The sequence below is a fragment of the Anolis carolinensis genome, chromosome 5 (assembly GCF_035594765.1).
Source record: "Anolis carolinensis isolate JA03-04 chromosome 5, rAnoCar3.1.pri, whole genome shotgun sequence".
Lineage (NCBI taxonomy): Eukaryota > Metazoa > Chordata > Lepidosauria > Squamata > Dactyloidae > Anolis > Anolis carolinensis.
The window spans coordinates 27,756,504-27,773,120 of NC_085845.1; the positions used below are offsets into that span (position 1 = coordinate 27,756,504).

Below are 16,617 nucleotides of genomic sequence, written 5' to 3' on the forward strand. Positions count from 1 at the left end.
TTAATTATGGCTATTATATCACCACTCATTCTTCTATTCTTCAAGCTAAACATACCAAGCTTTCTTAAGTAAGCTCTCAGAGGGCTTAGTTTCCAGATCTGTTACCATATTGGTGCTTTTCTCTGAACATATTCCAGCTCCCTTTTTAGTAGCATACAGAAAAAAAACATCTGAACAAGGCCAAGAACGTAGTTTGAGAGTTGGATTGAATTTCTTGAGACCAAGATTCAGCTCCCTGCTCATGAAAATCCACTGGGTGATCTTGGATGAGTTGCATACTCTCAGCCCCAGGAAACCCCATGATAGGGTTGCCAAATGTTGGTAATGACTTGAAGGCACACAACAACAATTTCAACTACCACAGAGTCAATACGTAATTCATGAGACACTCTGGTGCATTAGCTGTCTTCTACAATGGCAGTGGTGTAAAGCATTTCATAGCATTCCATTTTAAGAATACCACAACAGGCTGGAATGCATTCCTACCTTTCAAATGTGTTAGCTTCGTTTGTCCTTTCCCTAGATTCTGCCAGCCCAAGTCTTTGGTAGGATAGTGATTATTTTTCTTGTTGCGAGGTACCTCCAGGGCTGGGATATGGGGTGTGAGAATACTCTCAGTCACTGGTATACAAATACCTAGATCAACAAATACAGTGAATCAGAATGAATCACAATATGGCAAAATATGAAATATATATAGATACACACACACACACACACACACATACACGCACACATATAGTCGCTAATAAGAAAAGGCCTTTTCATTCACTCAATAAAATGAATTGTTAACAGACTATTTGATACAGTATTTGACATTTTAGTCAAGCTTCCCCCACCCATGTAAGCTGGGGCAATATTATTCTTCCTAAATTGCATCTGCAATGAATTAGGTTTGTCTATGATAACTTTGACTGCTTGTAGCTAAGACAAAGTTTGAAATGAATCATGGTTTTCCCAGCTCATATTTTTTGCAAAACAATCCTATATAAATTTATTCAAAAGTGAGAATGTAAATCTTTGACAACACATTGAGGATGTAAATCTTCATAAACTTCATTTTCATGGGTAACTATGAATAACATTGTTCATATCTTGTCTTCACTGAGAAGGACTGCAAAAACTGTGCCATTTTTGAAAGCCGCTTGAAGTTTGGAAGCTATTCCGTGCACATAAAATGATGCTCCTGAAAACCACAATTTCAGCCAGTCCTACCAAGGAATGCAGTTCTCCAACACTGGAAATTAATGGGCTGAAAGATGGCAGATCCAGCCCTTTCCTGCCAACAAGTAGCTGTACTCTAAAGTCCTCTGCAGGGGTCCCAGCTTTTGGTTGGAGAACCACAGTTCATGGCCTGGAAAAGGCTAGACATAAGGTGCTTCCAGACATAAATCAATCCCACTTCATTGCGGGTTTCCACACACCAGGGGAAAATCGGGCTTTGCCCATTGGTTGTCCCCATGCCATCCTGAAAACAATAGTTACTGCCTCCCCCCCCCCCACACACACACACCTAGGTATGTTCCAGGCGGCCTGCAGAGAGGCCTAATGGTGATCAGGTAAGTTTTATTTTATTTTTAAGTCTTTCAAGGGGGGATAGCCACCCTCCTTGCTTCTTCAGGTCTTTTGGAAGCCTGAAGAAGTGCGATGGGTGTGGGGACAGCCCCCGTGGTAGAACCAGGACTACCCAGGTGTCAGTCCCCACAGGATCCCAGGAAGGTCTGGGTCTAATTGAGTATCAAAGAATTACATCACTTTTAGCTGAGGCATCATTTGGACGCCTCAGGTAAAAATCAGACAGGGCCCAGGAACTGAGCCCTGTTTGGAAGAGCCCATAGAGTCCTTCAGCATCCTGCTTGTCAACACCTCATAACAATGTCCTTTGGTGTAGCTGGATGGCTTTTAATATGAACTTTGGGAAATTGCTGCTTGAATGATCATTATCAAACATAGGAAAAACACTTTAATCCCTATGAATGATTGGTAGGAAAAAGTTTGGGATTCCCTTATGAAAAATTATCACACAGCATGAAAGTGATTAAAGGACTTGTTAATAGTGACATTTTTATTGCATCAGTAATACTGCTGGTCTCTTCTTGCATCCACCTGTCCATCAGCTCCCCTTCTGGATGGGTGTTTTTTGATGTCCTCTTACCTGCAAAGATATAATTTTGGCTACACATGTCTTGGTGTTCACGCTCATGTTTTAGTGGACCAAATCTTCCCTCTCTCTTGTCATCTCTGCTGTAAATTTACACGATAAGACCACCCATTCTAAAGCATTCCTCTTATTTAAAAGAAACCACAATGTTACTACTTTGAGGACCATGGAAACAGATTTTGCCATCTAAATGTGATACAATGCATATAAGTAATGTGGATACCATTATTGCAGCGGTTTCCAGGGCAGCACATTCCATCTCTGTGGCAACGTTTCTTTTTTCTCCTACAAATCATGCAGGCAGATATCGCTTGATGAGGACTATGGCAATATTTCCCAACTTCACATTCCTTGTCATTGGTGCAAGGATAAGCCTGGAGAAGGAGAAAGATAAGGAATGGGGATTATTTGATTGTTTTCTGTTGCAGATGAAGTGAAAGAGATGGACGAAACAAAGAAATGTACAAACAGTGGTGATTTCTGTTTAGGTTTAAATTAAATGAAATTGAAATTAATTACTCTTAAAATGAAAATAATGGTTCTACTTTACTTTAAAGTAACTATCTTTAAAAAAACACACACACACACACCAACCCAACTTTCCAAAATGATATTTGTACCAAAAACAATAACACAAAAGTACTCCATATATCAGAAGATTAATCTGAGAAATGAAAACGTAAATTGGACCAGGAAGCAATTCAGAAGCAGGTGGATCCTTGTCCAGGATGCTGACAATATGTATTCTTAAAAGTTCTCGGTGTCCTTTAGTGTTCTAATCAGGCCCGTAGCCAGGATTTTGATTCAGCGGGGCTGAGTCTGAGTGAGAGATGATCTACCCTAACAAACCTTTTGTATCGTTATCCCAATACCCCATGCATATGGGATATATTGAGCATGGTGATCAGATCATGATATGAATAAACATAACAGTTTAAATAATACCAGTAAGTCCTTCTCGTGGACCACTTTGAGAATTGGGGGGGGGGGTCTGAAGCCCCTGAAGCCCCCCACCCACCCACCCCTGGCTACATGCCTGGTTCCAATGTAAAATTGATGTTTAGCTTTTCTTACTGTCGTGTCCTGTGGATTATGCTTTAAAGATGAAAATCACACCTCAGACATTAACTCAGTTCATATTTTGTACTCAACATTTCTTTTAGGTCATGACAGTGAGGTCCAGTAAAATTTGAGCTTCCATGTTCCCCCTTCTTCACTGGCATGACTATGTGGAAGAATATGGAAGCTTCTATTTTGTTTGATTGCAGCTAGCAATACCATCAAAAATGACAAACAGCCATTGTAGAGGATGTATTTTCCTCTCTAGAGTCATGTCTACACTTACTTGATTATCATGGGAGCGGACCCAATGCAGCCCAGGAGCATCACCTATAGACATCCACATAGTCAATCAGGCCAAGGAGCCATTGGGACTGTTGGACATAAGACAGTGGACTAAGCTGGATCCAGATGGATCCAGCTGACCACATGTCTGAAACCCCAGGCTCATTATGGAACTTCCTGAATGTATTTCCTCTTGAATTGCATTGGTTGGATGCTACACTTCCCTTGCAAATTCAGCCAATCATTGTGTGGATTCACCATAGCAGCTGAGAAGTGAGTACACATTATTTGGCCTGTATTGACCTGGCCTAGGACACATCACAAGCACAGCAATAATACACATTCCCAAGTCACAAGCCTGAAAAAAATGTAAAAATGTCCAAAATATATGCCCCAGAAAAGTATATATTGCCAAGTCAAGATGAACTTCATTCTATTGGCAATCTCAGGAGCTAGGAAATGGATATTTCTACAGGGAATTGCACACAAAATACATTTATTTTCTACTCCTACTTATACATACATGGAAGAAAAACTAAGCTAAAAACTTAAACGGTGAATTGCTTATAGTGCTTTCATCATATTGACAAGGCACGGTGTTTCATGAAGAACATTAAACACCAGATAAAGTCCTTCTCCATTACTTTTGACATACACATTTATCTGTGCACCCAAATATATACTTTCAACACCGTAAGTGGTAATAAAGTTGATATTTCCTGAACAACCATAAAAAACCTTGTTGGATGCTTGATAGTTGCAGTTCTTAAACACTGCTGCATCTGATTAGTGTTTATTAAATTATCTTTTCAATTACATAAGCAAATATCTATGAAGTTATCTCATATTAATTAAATCAAGACTTTCAATACACATGTTACTAGGGTTCTAGTTAATCTTTATCATGTAAATTCAGAAAAGTATCATGTTCCCTAGAAAAAGGCAATGGCTAAAAAAAGGGAACAATTTTATATCATTAAGCTGTTTTCTTCAAAAGCCAGTGTTTCATTTTATGTGATGAAAGGGCACCTTTACTGAGAAAAGTATTGCTTCAGTGTGGTGTAAATATCCAGTGGCTGAGTTACACAACCACCTTATGAAACAGATGGTTATCCTGGATTGATGGTCATCTTGGTTAATAATAATAATAATAAAACTTTATTTATACCCCGCCACCATCTCCCCAATGGGGACTCGGGGCGGCTTACATGGGGCCATGCCCAGACCCAGTACAATATAGCAAAATATAAAAACAACATATCATAATACAATTAAACAATACAATAAATAATCATGTACAGTGCAACACAATGCCTGAAAACCTGTGTGCAATTGCAATGCACAAAAGCAATATATACAAGCAAATGTGTATTCACATGCTACTCTGTGTAATTTGCAGTGGTCCCACACACTCGACTTTGAATACATTGAACGGTTGTGCATTGTCCAAACTACAAAAAATCACGATGTATGCACAATGCAACCTATTATTATGATTATTATATTTATTATATTTATTTATACCCCACTTTAGCTCCCCAAAGGGGACTCAAAGCAGCTTGACATAAAAGCATAAGTACACAATTTAAAATATATAAAAATTGCAAACATTAATATAGAATTAAACACATCCAGGAGTGATTGTGTCCAATACCCTGGCCATTTCCCCCTTTAAGAGGTCAGCCAAAGCTTCGACAGAATTGCCTGCCAAGGTGACAGGAAAATCCCTAAGAGTCATCAAGAATCCATCTGGATCCCTAAGCCCCCTGAGGCGGACCATCTTAATAAGTACCCCACGCCTGCAGAGGTTTGGATTCCCAGTGAGTCTAAATCTGACCAGGTAGTGACTGATCCATGACAATGGAATTGTGACAAGCTCCCCCACACCACATGCCTATGTCTGTTCATGTCACTAACAGGATTTCAACCAATCTCTCCCTAGATTACAAGCTATGTTGCACATCTAATTAGTTCTCTAGGTACCTCATGGATGACCCCAGACCTTCTACTACCTGAACAGCAAATACCATAGGAAAGTCCACATTGCTCACAGCTTGCCAAGGTAGTTTGACTCATGTGGTGTAAAGTTCCATGTGCAACTTGTTCCAAAAAGCAAAACATAAATCTATACTGAAGTCCATAAAACTTTAAATCTTTTGCCTTTTTATAACACCCAATCATACATGGTGAGTCAGGTGGCATATGGTGCTAATGGCAAGGGGTGGTATTTTTTGTCATGTCTCCGGTGGCAGTTCAGTTTGGTCTGGTGCTGATTATAAATATTTTCTATTTGACCATTTTTTCCAGCTGAATGATTTGTGGGAGCTATCTTGTGAAGACAAATCATAAAAGGGAAGCAATCTTTTCCCATGACAAGCTGTGAGAACTTCGCATTCACAGCTTAATGTTTAAAAGCTCTTCCTTTGACTAGAATGGAACTTTCTCTGTTCATAATCAGTTAAGCACCAGCATCTACCCTCTCCTTTATCTGTAGATAGAAATGCATCTTTATATTGTCACATAAATCTTCCTCTCCACCAAGGAACCATGTTCTGGCAACACATGATAAAGCTGAAACACTTATCTGAATTTATGGCTGCCGCTTTGATCTAGGGAACTTGGAATGGGAAACTTCTTACTTTTGAGATTCCCAGTAGGGCACATCTTAATTTGAGGAGAACAGGAAATACTACTGGGGTATGTAAAAGATACTCAGTAGGACCATGTGAAAATGTACAAAATGGAGTGTGTGATACAATATGATTAAATAATGGCAAGAAGTTGAGTTTTCGAACTTGTAGGGGTTTTCTTTTACAAAAAAATCCTTGTATGAGACAGAAAGAATATCAGAAAAAGAGTCTCAATTTTCCATTTTGTGTGTCACTTCATGGCTTTAAATTCTTTTCTTCCTTATCTTCTTTCTTCTCTCACCCTCCCCCACAAACAGGGTTGAATTTGATTCATATTCCAATAATCTGCCTGTATATGCTAAATTTAAGAGAGCCAGCTGCTCCCACCCCCAGCATCCAAAACTACTGGGATCAAATTAATTTCTGAGATACATATTTAGAGTATCTTATGAAGTGTCTTGCTATCAGCATGTGGCAGAAGAAGACAGCCCATAAATCACAGGCCATCTATCCAAATTACATATCATATGAGGGGCAGTTTTCCATTTCTCATTTTTTAACCTGATCATAAATTATCAGGAGTTATCCTGTTTACATCTGCTAGGTTCACATACTCAAGTCTAAGTTAGCTTCATGTATATGTCAAGGGCCAAAATTATGGCTTTTGCCATAACTTGTGGATAAAATTAGGCACCAGTAACAAACAAATCTTTTCTTTTTCTATTTTAAAAATGCATAGAGGAAACATATTTAGGAAGAACTAAAGAGAAAGAGAGGATCTGTATATTTCAGGCATATCAACTGCCACTAGCATTTCTCTCAAGTACCTCGCCTTCTTCAGACACTCCAACATTGATGCTGAACACCACTCATGCTGGAAAAGAAATCTCAGGAAGGAGGGAGGGCTGTTTTTCTTTCTCCATTTAGGGAAAGGGAAGGGTAATGAGATGGTAGATCTCACCTCTGCATCTTGCCATCCTTCTTGTGCTAGATCCCTATTACAGAATTGACCTCAATCAAGGGTTTTTTTTGGGGGGGGGGGGTTGGCTTCTGGAGAATTTTTTGCACAGATTGGAACCTGAAAGTCATTGGGGCCCACAAATTTGGCCAATTCCTGGTATCAGTCCTATATATTTTTGCAGTGGTTCTCAACATGTGGGTCCCCAGATGTTTTGGCCTTCAACTGCCAGAAATCCTAACAGCTAGTAAACTGGCTGGGATATCTTGGAGTTGTAGGACAAAACACCTAGGACCCACAGGTTTGAGAACCACTGGCTTAGTGGGTGGTAAAAGCTTAAAGAAATACTTCTAACCTACATGTTCCTCATGTTGGTGTAAGCCAGATATAGTGCCTGAATAAAACTCATCTCTGTGTACAGTTCTGTTCTATGTCTCATTCTGTGTCTCCAAGATACTAACATTTTCTTCAAGAAGAACTGACACTACCATAGGTATATAATTCTTTGCTAATTTCAGCCTTGAAAACAAAATGGGTATTTTTGCAATTTTCTTTCCACTTTGAGAGAGTGTATGAATTTTGTGCACAACAAATCTCAAATTGCAAAAATTCTCATAAATCCAGGACCATCCTTTTCAGGGTTTCCCAACTCTCAAGAAATGTGTTTTTGACATTTTCTGAATAGTTTTTCCATTTTCATAGCCTGCCATTAGAGAGGCTGAGGTCTTTATCTCAGGCAGTAGAATTCAGGAAGAATGGGCAATGCAGCTTGCCTTCTGTAGGGAACAGAGGTTTGTTTTCTTTCAACTTTTCATTCAGATAGCTTTCTGTCTTTAGGTGGATAGGCTGTCCTATCATTGCTGCTGAAGAATGGTTAAGCTGTTACTCTGGTCAGCCATTGCATGTGGAAATTGTGTTGGGTGGCAGTGAAATCTCTTGGGATTAGTTAAAAACTGTTACTGCTATATAATCAATACTGAGAGTGGAAGAATGTTCCAGGAGACCTATCTTTCTTTTCTGTCAGATCACTTGGCAGAAATGTTTTGGAAATATTTATGGAAAGATAAAAGTCCTGCTGAAATAGATATTTGTGAGACAGATGTGTTGGGAAACCAGTTCTGTTACAAGTCCTGCTAGTGGGAACATCTAAGCTTTTGAGCTCCATAAAGATCTTTTCCAACAGATCCAAGTGCTGTTACTGCAAGTATTTGAAAATGGAAAATAGATTGGTTCATTTCACTCCAGACCGACTGTTGCTTGCATCCAGAACTTCTGGCTTTTCCTTATGACTTTATAATTTCCCTTGGGTACCTTTATGGTTCATTCAAAGCCCTTGGTATTACAAGCACAACTTAAGATACTATTTTTGGACTGCTTTTTATGGCCAGGCTCCTCATGACTTGGCTGGCACACCATATTCCTTAAGGAACAGTCCAAGAAGTACATGCCATGGCACAGAATGAGAGAAACACTCTCAAGAGACTCTGAAAAGCCTTTATTTGATATCTCCCTATAGTTTAAAATGTTTTGTTGCTATTGAAACATTGGGAATGTTTGCAACATGCTAAAAGCAAAGATGTTTTTCAGTTGTGGGGGGCACCACATACTGTAAATTAATTATAAGATTTAACCCCATACTGTAAATTGAAGGTAGAATTACATGATTTAACTCTATTGAATATATGTGGATTGTGGAAAGGGTTCACCGTGGCTTAAGATAAGTGAAAGTTCCATATAAATGTATTTTCATAAGTATTTATTATTTAAAATTTCTAAAGCCTGCATTTCATTCCTTTTGCATTCAGCCCTATTAGTGCTGAATGGGGATTGCCATTTTTTCGCTTTCTGAGTGACATTGCACTTTTATCAATCAGATGGCAGGCAGGCACAATGTAGTCCTTTCTTAGTGGCAGAAGCTGTACCTATTAAATTTTGCTCGTGCAATGGGGAACATTTTTGTTCTATTTAATTTTCAATAACTTGCCAGAATTCAAAAATCTCTTCCGTTATAATGGAAAGAATGTGAGGTTTCCAAAATTTGAATGTGCGAGAAGGTGAAACCTACATATTTTCCCATACCTAGTCAGGAATTAGAATGTTAAAAAACCTCACCTAAATAAGATGTACGTGTGGAAGGATATAAGTGTGGCTATTTTTAAACTTCAACACCAGTCTTTCTGGGTTGAATTTAAAACAGGGTTGGCTTTACCATTAGGCAGAATACGATAGATGCCTTTGGCATTAGGTTTGGTATGTTGTGGAAGGGAATGACCTTGTTTGTTATTTAATTTATTGTATTTCACTATCAAGGATGAGCTTGTGAGATATTCTGTTTCTTATGTAAGTTGGCTGACTTTGATTACTGTGCACACTGATTTGAACGTGGGGACACTATATATGGCAGCAAAAGGTTCTGAGCCAGTCCTAATTGGGAGCTTATTTACATGGACTAAAAAAAAGTCTAATCATTTGTAGAGGCTCAAATCGGACATGCAATATACATGATTATTCATTTGCAATACATTTCTTTGGATTTTAATTCATTTTTTTTTTAAAAAAATCCTTGCCTTTTATACTGAAATTTAATAGAAAATCTGGACTTCACTGTGTATTTATAAAGAGTAGTTAGTGGGTGGTTGGAAGTGGTTCTTTCCCAGGTTGAATTTTATTTTATTTTTTCAAAGAAAGTCATGCATGTGAATAATCACATCCGTATCTCATTATTAGTGCACACTTATTTGCAGGTATGATCGTGAAGGGTTGAAAATGCAAGGTGGGTTTGCAGAGGGAAAAGTGTAGCTAGTTATGATGATCCCAATGCATTGTGTGGTGGGTGTTAATGGGATCACTGCAGGGCTAATTAGAACTGGAAACATGCCACGTCAAACAGATTCTTTCCCATTTCTGTAGACAAGCCCTGGAAAAACCAAAGAACAAAGGCCATTGCATCAACTGAACACAATGACAGTCATTTACATTGTTCAGAATTCTATGAAATCCATAATCAAATGTTTATTACCATGTCCTATGGAATGGACTGCTGTCACTTTTATCTGACTGTGATTACAGCCTCCCTTCAAATAGTCCAGTTCAATCCTAAAAGAGGTCAAAGATCAAGGGCCCATACACCTTATATAATGATAGTATTATATGCACTTATTGTTTTGACAACATCCCATGAAATCCTTGAAATTGCCTTTGGGGAGAAGTTCTTAGAATCCTCAGTTAAAGTGTTGCACATTTTCCTCAAACTACAAACCCTAGTCCTTCACAGGATGTTGCCATGGCTCTTAAAGTGGAATATAGCACTATAATTTGTACTCTGAAAGGACACCCAGATGGCATCCCCTCCATCTTCACACATTATAACATCTGAATAAAGAATGTAGTGAGATGGCTTATGCGACTCCATGATCAGTATCAGTCTTTCAAGTGAAACTACAGCCAGCTCCCCACTTTTGCTGGAGTTAGGAGCACAGGACCCCAGTGAAGGAGAGAGAAAGGGGAATTTTTAAAAAATGCATTTCTAACCCAAGATAATTCCTAGGTCCTTCAGCACACCCCTGAAGGCTGTCCATAGACTGCACTGGAGAACCTAAAGATTCCTAGAAAAGTCACATCTTGGAATCTCTAGGTTCTCTAATATGACTCTATGTTCAGCTTTTGGATGACTTTTCTGTAGACCTAGAGATTCCTAGAGAAAACATTTTAATGAAATCCATGAATAATAAAGTCCACAAAAGTTAACACAAATTTGGAGGACCAACTCTAGTTCAGTTCCAATGGATTAAAATGTGTCAGTTGAGCAGGAAGTAGATAGTTAGGAGTGTGCAAGTATTTACTTTTTGTGGTAAATTGTCCTGAGGCTTCACAAGAACACACAGGCAAGACCTTGGAAATGATACTGTTTTGGACTGCATCTTCCAGAACACATCAGCCATCACAATCGGTGACAACAAATCTTATATTTTGGTTTGGTTTTTCTCTTTCTCTTTAGTAGTGTCCATAACCGTTGTGTTGGATATAACTTAATGGTTAGTTTGCTTAAAGGGATTTTAAAGAGAGTAATAATGAATTAGTGTCTTATTAAAAGGAAGAGCAGGTGGTGCTTAAGGGGCTCTAGAGACCAGAGTTAAAATGTTGATTAAGTAAAAGTAACAAGTGAAAATGACTCTGGTGATCTCAGTTTTGTCTCTAGTGGACATTTATTCCTCTCACAAGGCTACATTGCTCCTGATAAAATGCAGTTATTTCCTGTTTTGGATATATGGAAATAACATACTTCATTTGTGGTTTTGCAACCAAATGGAAATCATTGTGGTTAGTCTAACTCTTATTAGCAGTATATGATAATTACTTGGACGCCCATGTCCATTACTGTGACCCAATTGCAATTCCAAAAGACAAAAACCAGAGAAAATTATAATTATGTTTATTTATACTCCTCACATCAGGGGTGAATTTATGTAATGGGTTGCTGAAAATTAATAAGCTGTGGTGTTTCCTACATAAGAAGTTGTCTATTGTTGATTCAAACTATTGGTTCTTCCAGTTCAGTATTGTCAATTTTCACTGGCTGCACTTTTCCAAGTTTTAGGCAGGATTCCTCCTCAGCCCTCCTTGGAGATACAATCTAACAATAGTCAGGTTCAACCCTACTTAGCATCCAAAATCAGGTGAGATATAATGGTATAATGATAGTAAGTAACTCATGTCCCATTGGAGATATGAACCTACAGCCTCTGGATCCTCAGCCAGCCATACTTTTCCAGCAAGTCTCAACGTGTGGATTAGCCTGTAGAAAGGTCACATCACAGGCCACTTCACAGGGCCATCTTAGCCTGAGAATGCTGCTTTCCCATAATAAACATAGGAAAGGCCTCCCCAGTAGTCCATTCAGAATCACAGCCATACAGGAACATGTGACTGATCCTTGATGACTTGCAGACATCAGTTCTGAGTGATTGAGGCTGATTCTACACAGACACTATAATCCAGTGGAGTAAAATAAACTGGATTCATTCTGCAGCACCTACATAAATACCCCCAGGAACTCATTGAAGGCTGGACTGGTGGACACAGTATCCTCTGACAGAGAATATCAACTAGACCCAGGAACCTTCGTATCAGTGGCATAGCCATTGGAAAAGGCAGAGGTTTTTTTTTTCTTGACCAGTCCAATGAGATGTGCTGATGTGCTGCAGATGATCTGAGTATATCCCAGTTTCAAGCTCTCTCTGGGACACACTTTGATCAGCTGATTATCTGGCTTGTTTTGGACTTTCTGGTGAGTTTTTTAAGCACACTGTTTTTGGCTTGAGGTGTGCTGCAGCATGCATTGGGGTGTGTGCATTTTATGGACATGCTGCCCTTGGGCTAGTGTTGAACTACATTATAGTTTCTGTGTAGAACTGCCCTAAGTCTCTTGAAGCCCTGACAAGCCCTCCATATTATTGCAGTTCTTTGATATGAGAGTTTAGCTAATCTGAGATTCTCATTGATCCTCGCTAGAAACTACTGTGGGCGTGCCGATAGTATGCAGACTTTCTTCAACTGCACTTGTTGGTCAGTGATTTCCTTCAGCCTGTGACTTGACCTATCTGACTGGAACTGAATTACCTATATGTAACCTGAAACATCCTGCCTTGACCTGTCTTGTCATAATTTGACTGATTCTAACCTGACCAAGCCAACATTTGACAAATAACTTTGAAACTCAATTCATATGCCCTATTATCTGCCCAAAGGAATAGTCTATCACCATCCCTAAATCCACTTCTCTTTGTTTCAGATCACTCACAAAATTTTCTAATCTGTAAAGATCAAATGCCATGCCCTTAACTCTAGAACTTTTTGTATTAAAATGTTTTTTAAAAATCTCTGCAGCTCTGTAGAGCTGCCAAATCTTTCTTTTTCTTTCTTTCTTTTTGGCGTTGCCCAAATTGTCTATGCTATGCCTGTTGTCAAAAGCTTCACTACCACCAACAGTCACCAGCACTTGTATTAACGAACATTAATCAAGCCATGAGAAAACATCCACTGTGACAAGAAGACTTTATCACTTGATTTTATGTCATCTCTAAGTGCCTCACCAAAGGCTCCTTTAAAGACAAAGTTTGTTCTTACACTTTGTTCTCCATCCAGGGTTTTGTTTTTGTTTTTTTTTTTGTCTCACTTGTCTTTCATCTCCTTCCCACCCCTGTCTGCCAGCCCTTTTCTAATGTAATCTCTGGCTGGTTTTTTATCAAATGTCCCAAAGTTGGGACCTTCCTGTTTTTGAACAGTATATTCCCTTGTAAGGAAGAACAGTACAAGTATAAAGAACCTCCACAACCCTTAATCTATATCACCTCTCAGAAAACTAAAGGCACTTCCAGACAGGGCTGAAACCCACGATGATGTGGATTTAAGAAACCCGCTTTGTCGTGGGTTTAGGTTGCCGCACTAAGAAAAACCCAGGCTTTCCCAGGGGTGTCCCCATGCCAGAGCAATAACTACTATGCTGGCACAGGGTCACCTCAACCCCCCCCCCCCCCGCAAGCCCTTAAAATATAATAAAATGGCCCCAAGCCATTTCCTCCTCCACCATGTCTCCTGGCATATCATTTCTGTGTCAGGAGGCCTGCTGGAGAGGAGGCCTGGTAAGTTTTTATTTTATTTTAAGGGTGAAGAACCAAAGTGGGCTGTAGGGACTGACTGAGAATGTGGAAGCAGTTCTGTAGGCCAGTCCCCATAGGCCCCATACCCCATTAGACCCAGGCCTTTCAGGAAGGCCTGGATATAATAGGGTATCAAATTAATTTGGGACAAAGCAGAGTTTACCTGCTTTGTCCCAAATTAATTCACTTTTACCTGAGGCATCATTTGGATGCCTTAGGTAAAAGCCCAACCTCATACTTCCACACACCTGGAGGAAAGTTTCAGTGCAAATAAGAACAATAAAATGCATGTCAAAACAGTCTTAATTTGTAAAACAAATAAATGATAACAAATTTAAAGTACAAGTGTCCTATTAGTGTCATACATATGCCGTTATATTGTCTATTGGGCCATTGTGTAGTTGCTCTATTCAGTTCATAGTAGTGTAATCAAAGTTCCCAAATGTAACCATTTCACGTGGCCTAAATCATTTTGTTACTCCTGATTTAAAATACAGCCATTAAATCAATTGGATTTATCTATATGTTCACTCATTATCCCACAGCTGATCAAACGGGTCAAGCTGGGACTAATCAACATGATTTACTCCATAAGGTTGAAAGTCAGTGCTTTATCTATTACAGCAAAGCCTTTTATTGTATAGCTCATGGAAGACTATGGGTCATTCTTAGCAGAGCTGTTGACAACAGAACAATGGGATCTGGGCCCGCTCATTCTTAGGATCACCATATGTTTAAGTAAACTTTAAGCACAGGACTTTTAATTCCTGGTTTTCTAAATGGCACATCAAAGTCATTGACAAATTGTCAATTAACTGTTATTGTCATTAATAACAATGACAATTTGTCGATGCCTTTGATGGGCAATTTAGAAAACCAGGAATTAAGAGTCATGTGCTTAAACACTTGACAATAAATAAATTTCAATCTTCTGTGAGTTGCACATTAAGAATTAAGCAAAATGGTATCTCTAATTTTGACACCATCTGCAGTAGGCTTTTAGAGATTGTCAATGTGTTTTGCTTTTCCAGGTCAATCCTTCTCACATAAATAATAGTCTCGTGATCTGTAATATAGTTACTGTAAATGAAAAGCCTACCCGATCCTTTAGGGTTGCTTTTCAAGTTCTTGGATTTAGTCTTCAAAGTGCTAAGTGATTGGGGATTTTGGAACATTCAGATCTTCTTTACACTGTTCTATGCCATGGCTGCTGTTTTTGATGTCGTCATCCTCTTCATAATGCTACAGCTCTACTATTACTGCTGCCACTTCTGCTGCTATTATTATTGTATTTTGCTAAGCACTTTCTTTTAAAGTGGCATGTTATTTTGGTCTTTTAATTACTCCTCTTAAGACATCATTGTTCCATCCACACCTACAGCAGTTTTGAGGAATGTGTGGCCCTCCAGATATTGGATTGCAACTCTCATCAGCCCAAGTTAACATAGCTATTAATGAGGAATGATGAGAACTGAAGGCCAACAACATCTGGAAAACCTTACATTCTCCATACCTGGTGCAGATGTTTAAAACACATTCAGTAAATTAAAATGCATAAATGTTTGCCTGTAACAAGTTACGCATTCTTATCCCCAGTGCAATGATTCTCTCAATATACTTAAGCTTGTGTTTTGCTCTGTTTTACAAAGGTTTTTTGGTCAGTTTTGGCATTCTGACTTTCTTGAAACAATATTCTGTGCATGTTTCATGTAGAAGCCTCTTCTTTCTTTTGGATGCTTTGGAAACTAGTTAGCGTTAAATCACTTCTTTTCATTTCACTCTGGGTTTGGCACAACATGAAACTAAAGTCTACTTCTTTGTAGAATAAATATCCATTAAAATTTGACTTTTTAAAAGAAGAGGAAGAAATTCACACTGGTCAACCTTCTTGTCAAGTGGGTGGCCCAACTGTCCATTCATTCTGTTGTATGCTTCATTGCTCAAATAAAGCTGCCTGTAAGAACTTGACATTGCTTTTGTTGTAGTTTGTTTAACCAAAGACAGGTTGTTGTGGTGCAATTTCATTCACATGTGATGTTTACTAACCTAAAACTTTTAGAAAACAATATCTTCCCCATCAGATAGCATTACCTTCTTGAAAAAAAAATTCTCCTTTTCCTTCCTGTTCTTTTGTCTTTTTTTTTTTACAAGCCAGAACCTAAACAAAAACATGCTTAATGTTTATTTGTTTGCTTGCTTTTATACACAGTCCTTCTCCCAGGATTGGGCCCAAGTAGATTTACTATAATTAAGTTAAAATATTATTTTACCAAAAAAAGCACTATTTTAAAATGGTTAAAAGCACAACCATGAATAATAATTAAAAAAAATTCCTGAGAGGATAGCCCTCTAAGGCTAGACCTACACTGTCAAAGAATGCAGTTTGGAACTGACTATATGGTCAGTATAGACCCATATAATGTAGTTCAGTGCAGTTAAGCTGCATTATATGGGTCTACAACAGTGGTTCTCTACAACAGTGGTCCCTAGATGTTTTGGCCTTCAACTCCCAGAAATCCCAACAGATGGTAAATTGAGAACCACTGGTCTACAGTGACCATATAATGCAGTTCCAAAGTGCATTATATGGCAGTCTAGATCCAGCCGATGACTCTCTGGATCTTCTAACATAGCTCTATGGTCAACATCTGCTGGAAGATTTCCAAAGAATCAGACTAGAGGACCTATGAATTTCTAGGGAAGTATTATGTTGAGAAGTCTCTCGGTCTTTCTATGCAACTCTATGCATTGAAGGACCTAAAGATTCCTAGACAGATCATTTTAATAAAAATTGTGAAAAAGTAAATCCAGAAAAGTTAAACTCATGAATGTGGAAGGCTGATTTTACAAAAAAATATCATCAGT

General features: G+C 38.6%; 1 protein-coding gene across 1 annotated transcript in view; it reads right to left on the bottom strand.

Annotated features, from left to right (window-relative positions):
- dkk2 (dickkopf WNT signaling pathway inhibitor 2) overlaps window positions 1-16,617 on the bottom strand; it is a 69,434-nt gene that overhangs the window by 4,323 nt on the left and 48,494 nt on the right. The window contains exons 2-3 of the mRNA XM_008119358.3: window positions 2,385-2,535; window positions 487-636 (exon numbers count right to left, since the gene is read on the bottom strand). Coding sequence (XP_008117565.1) covers window positions 487-636; window positions 2,385-2,535 — 301 coding nt within the window. The remainder of the gene's footprint in view (window positions 1-486; window positions 637-2,384; window positions 2,536-16,617) is intronic.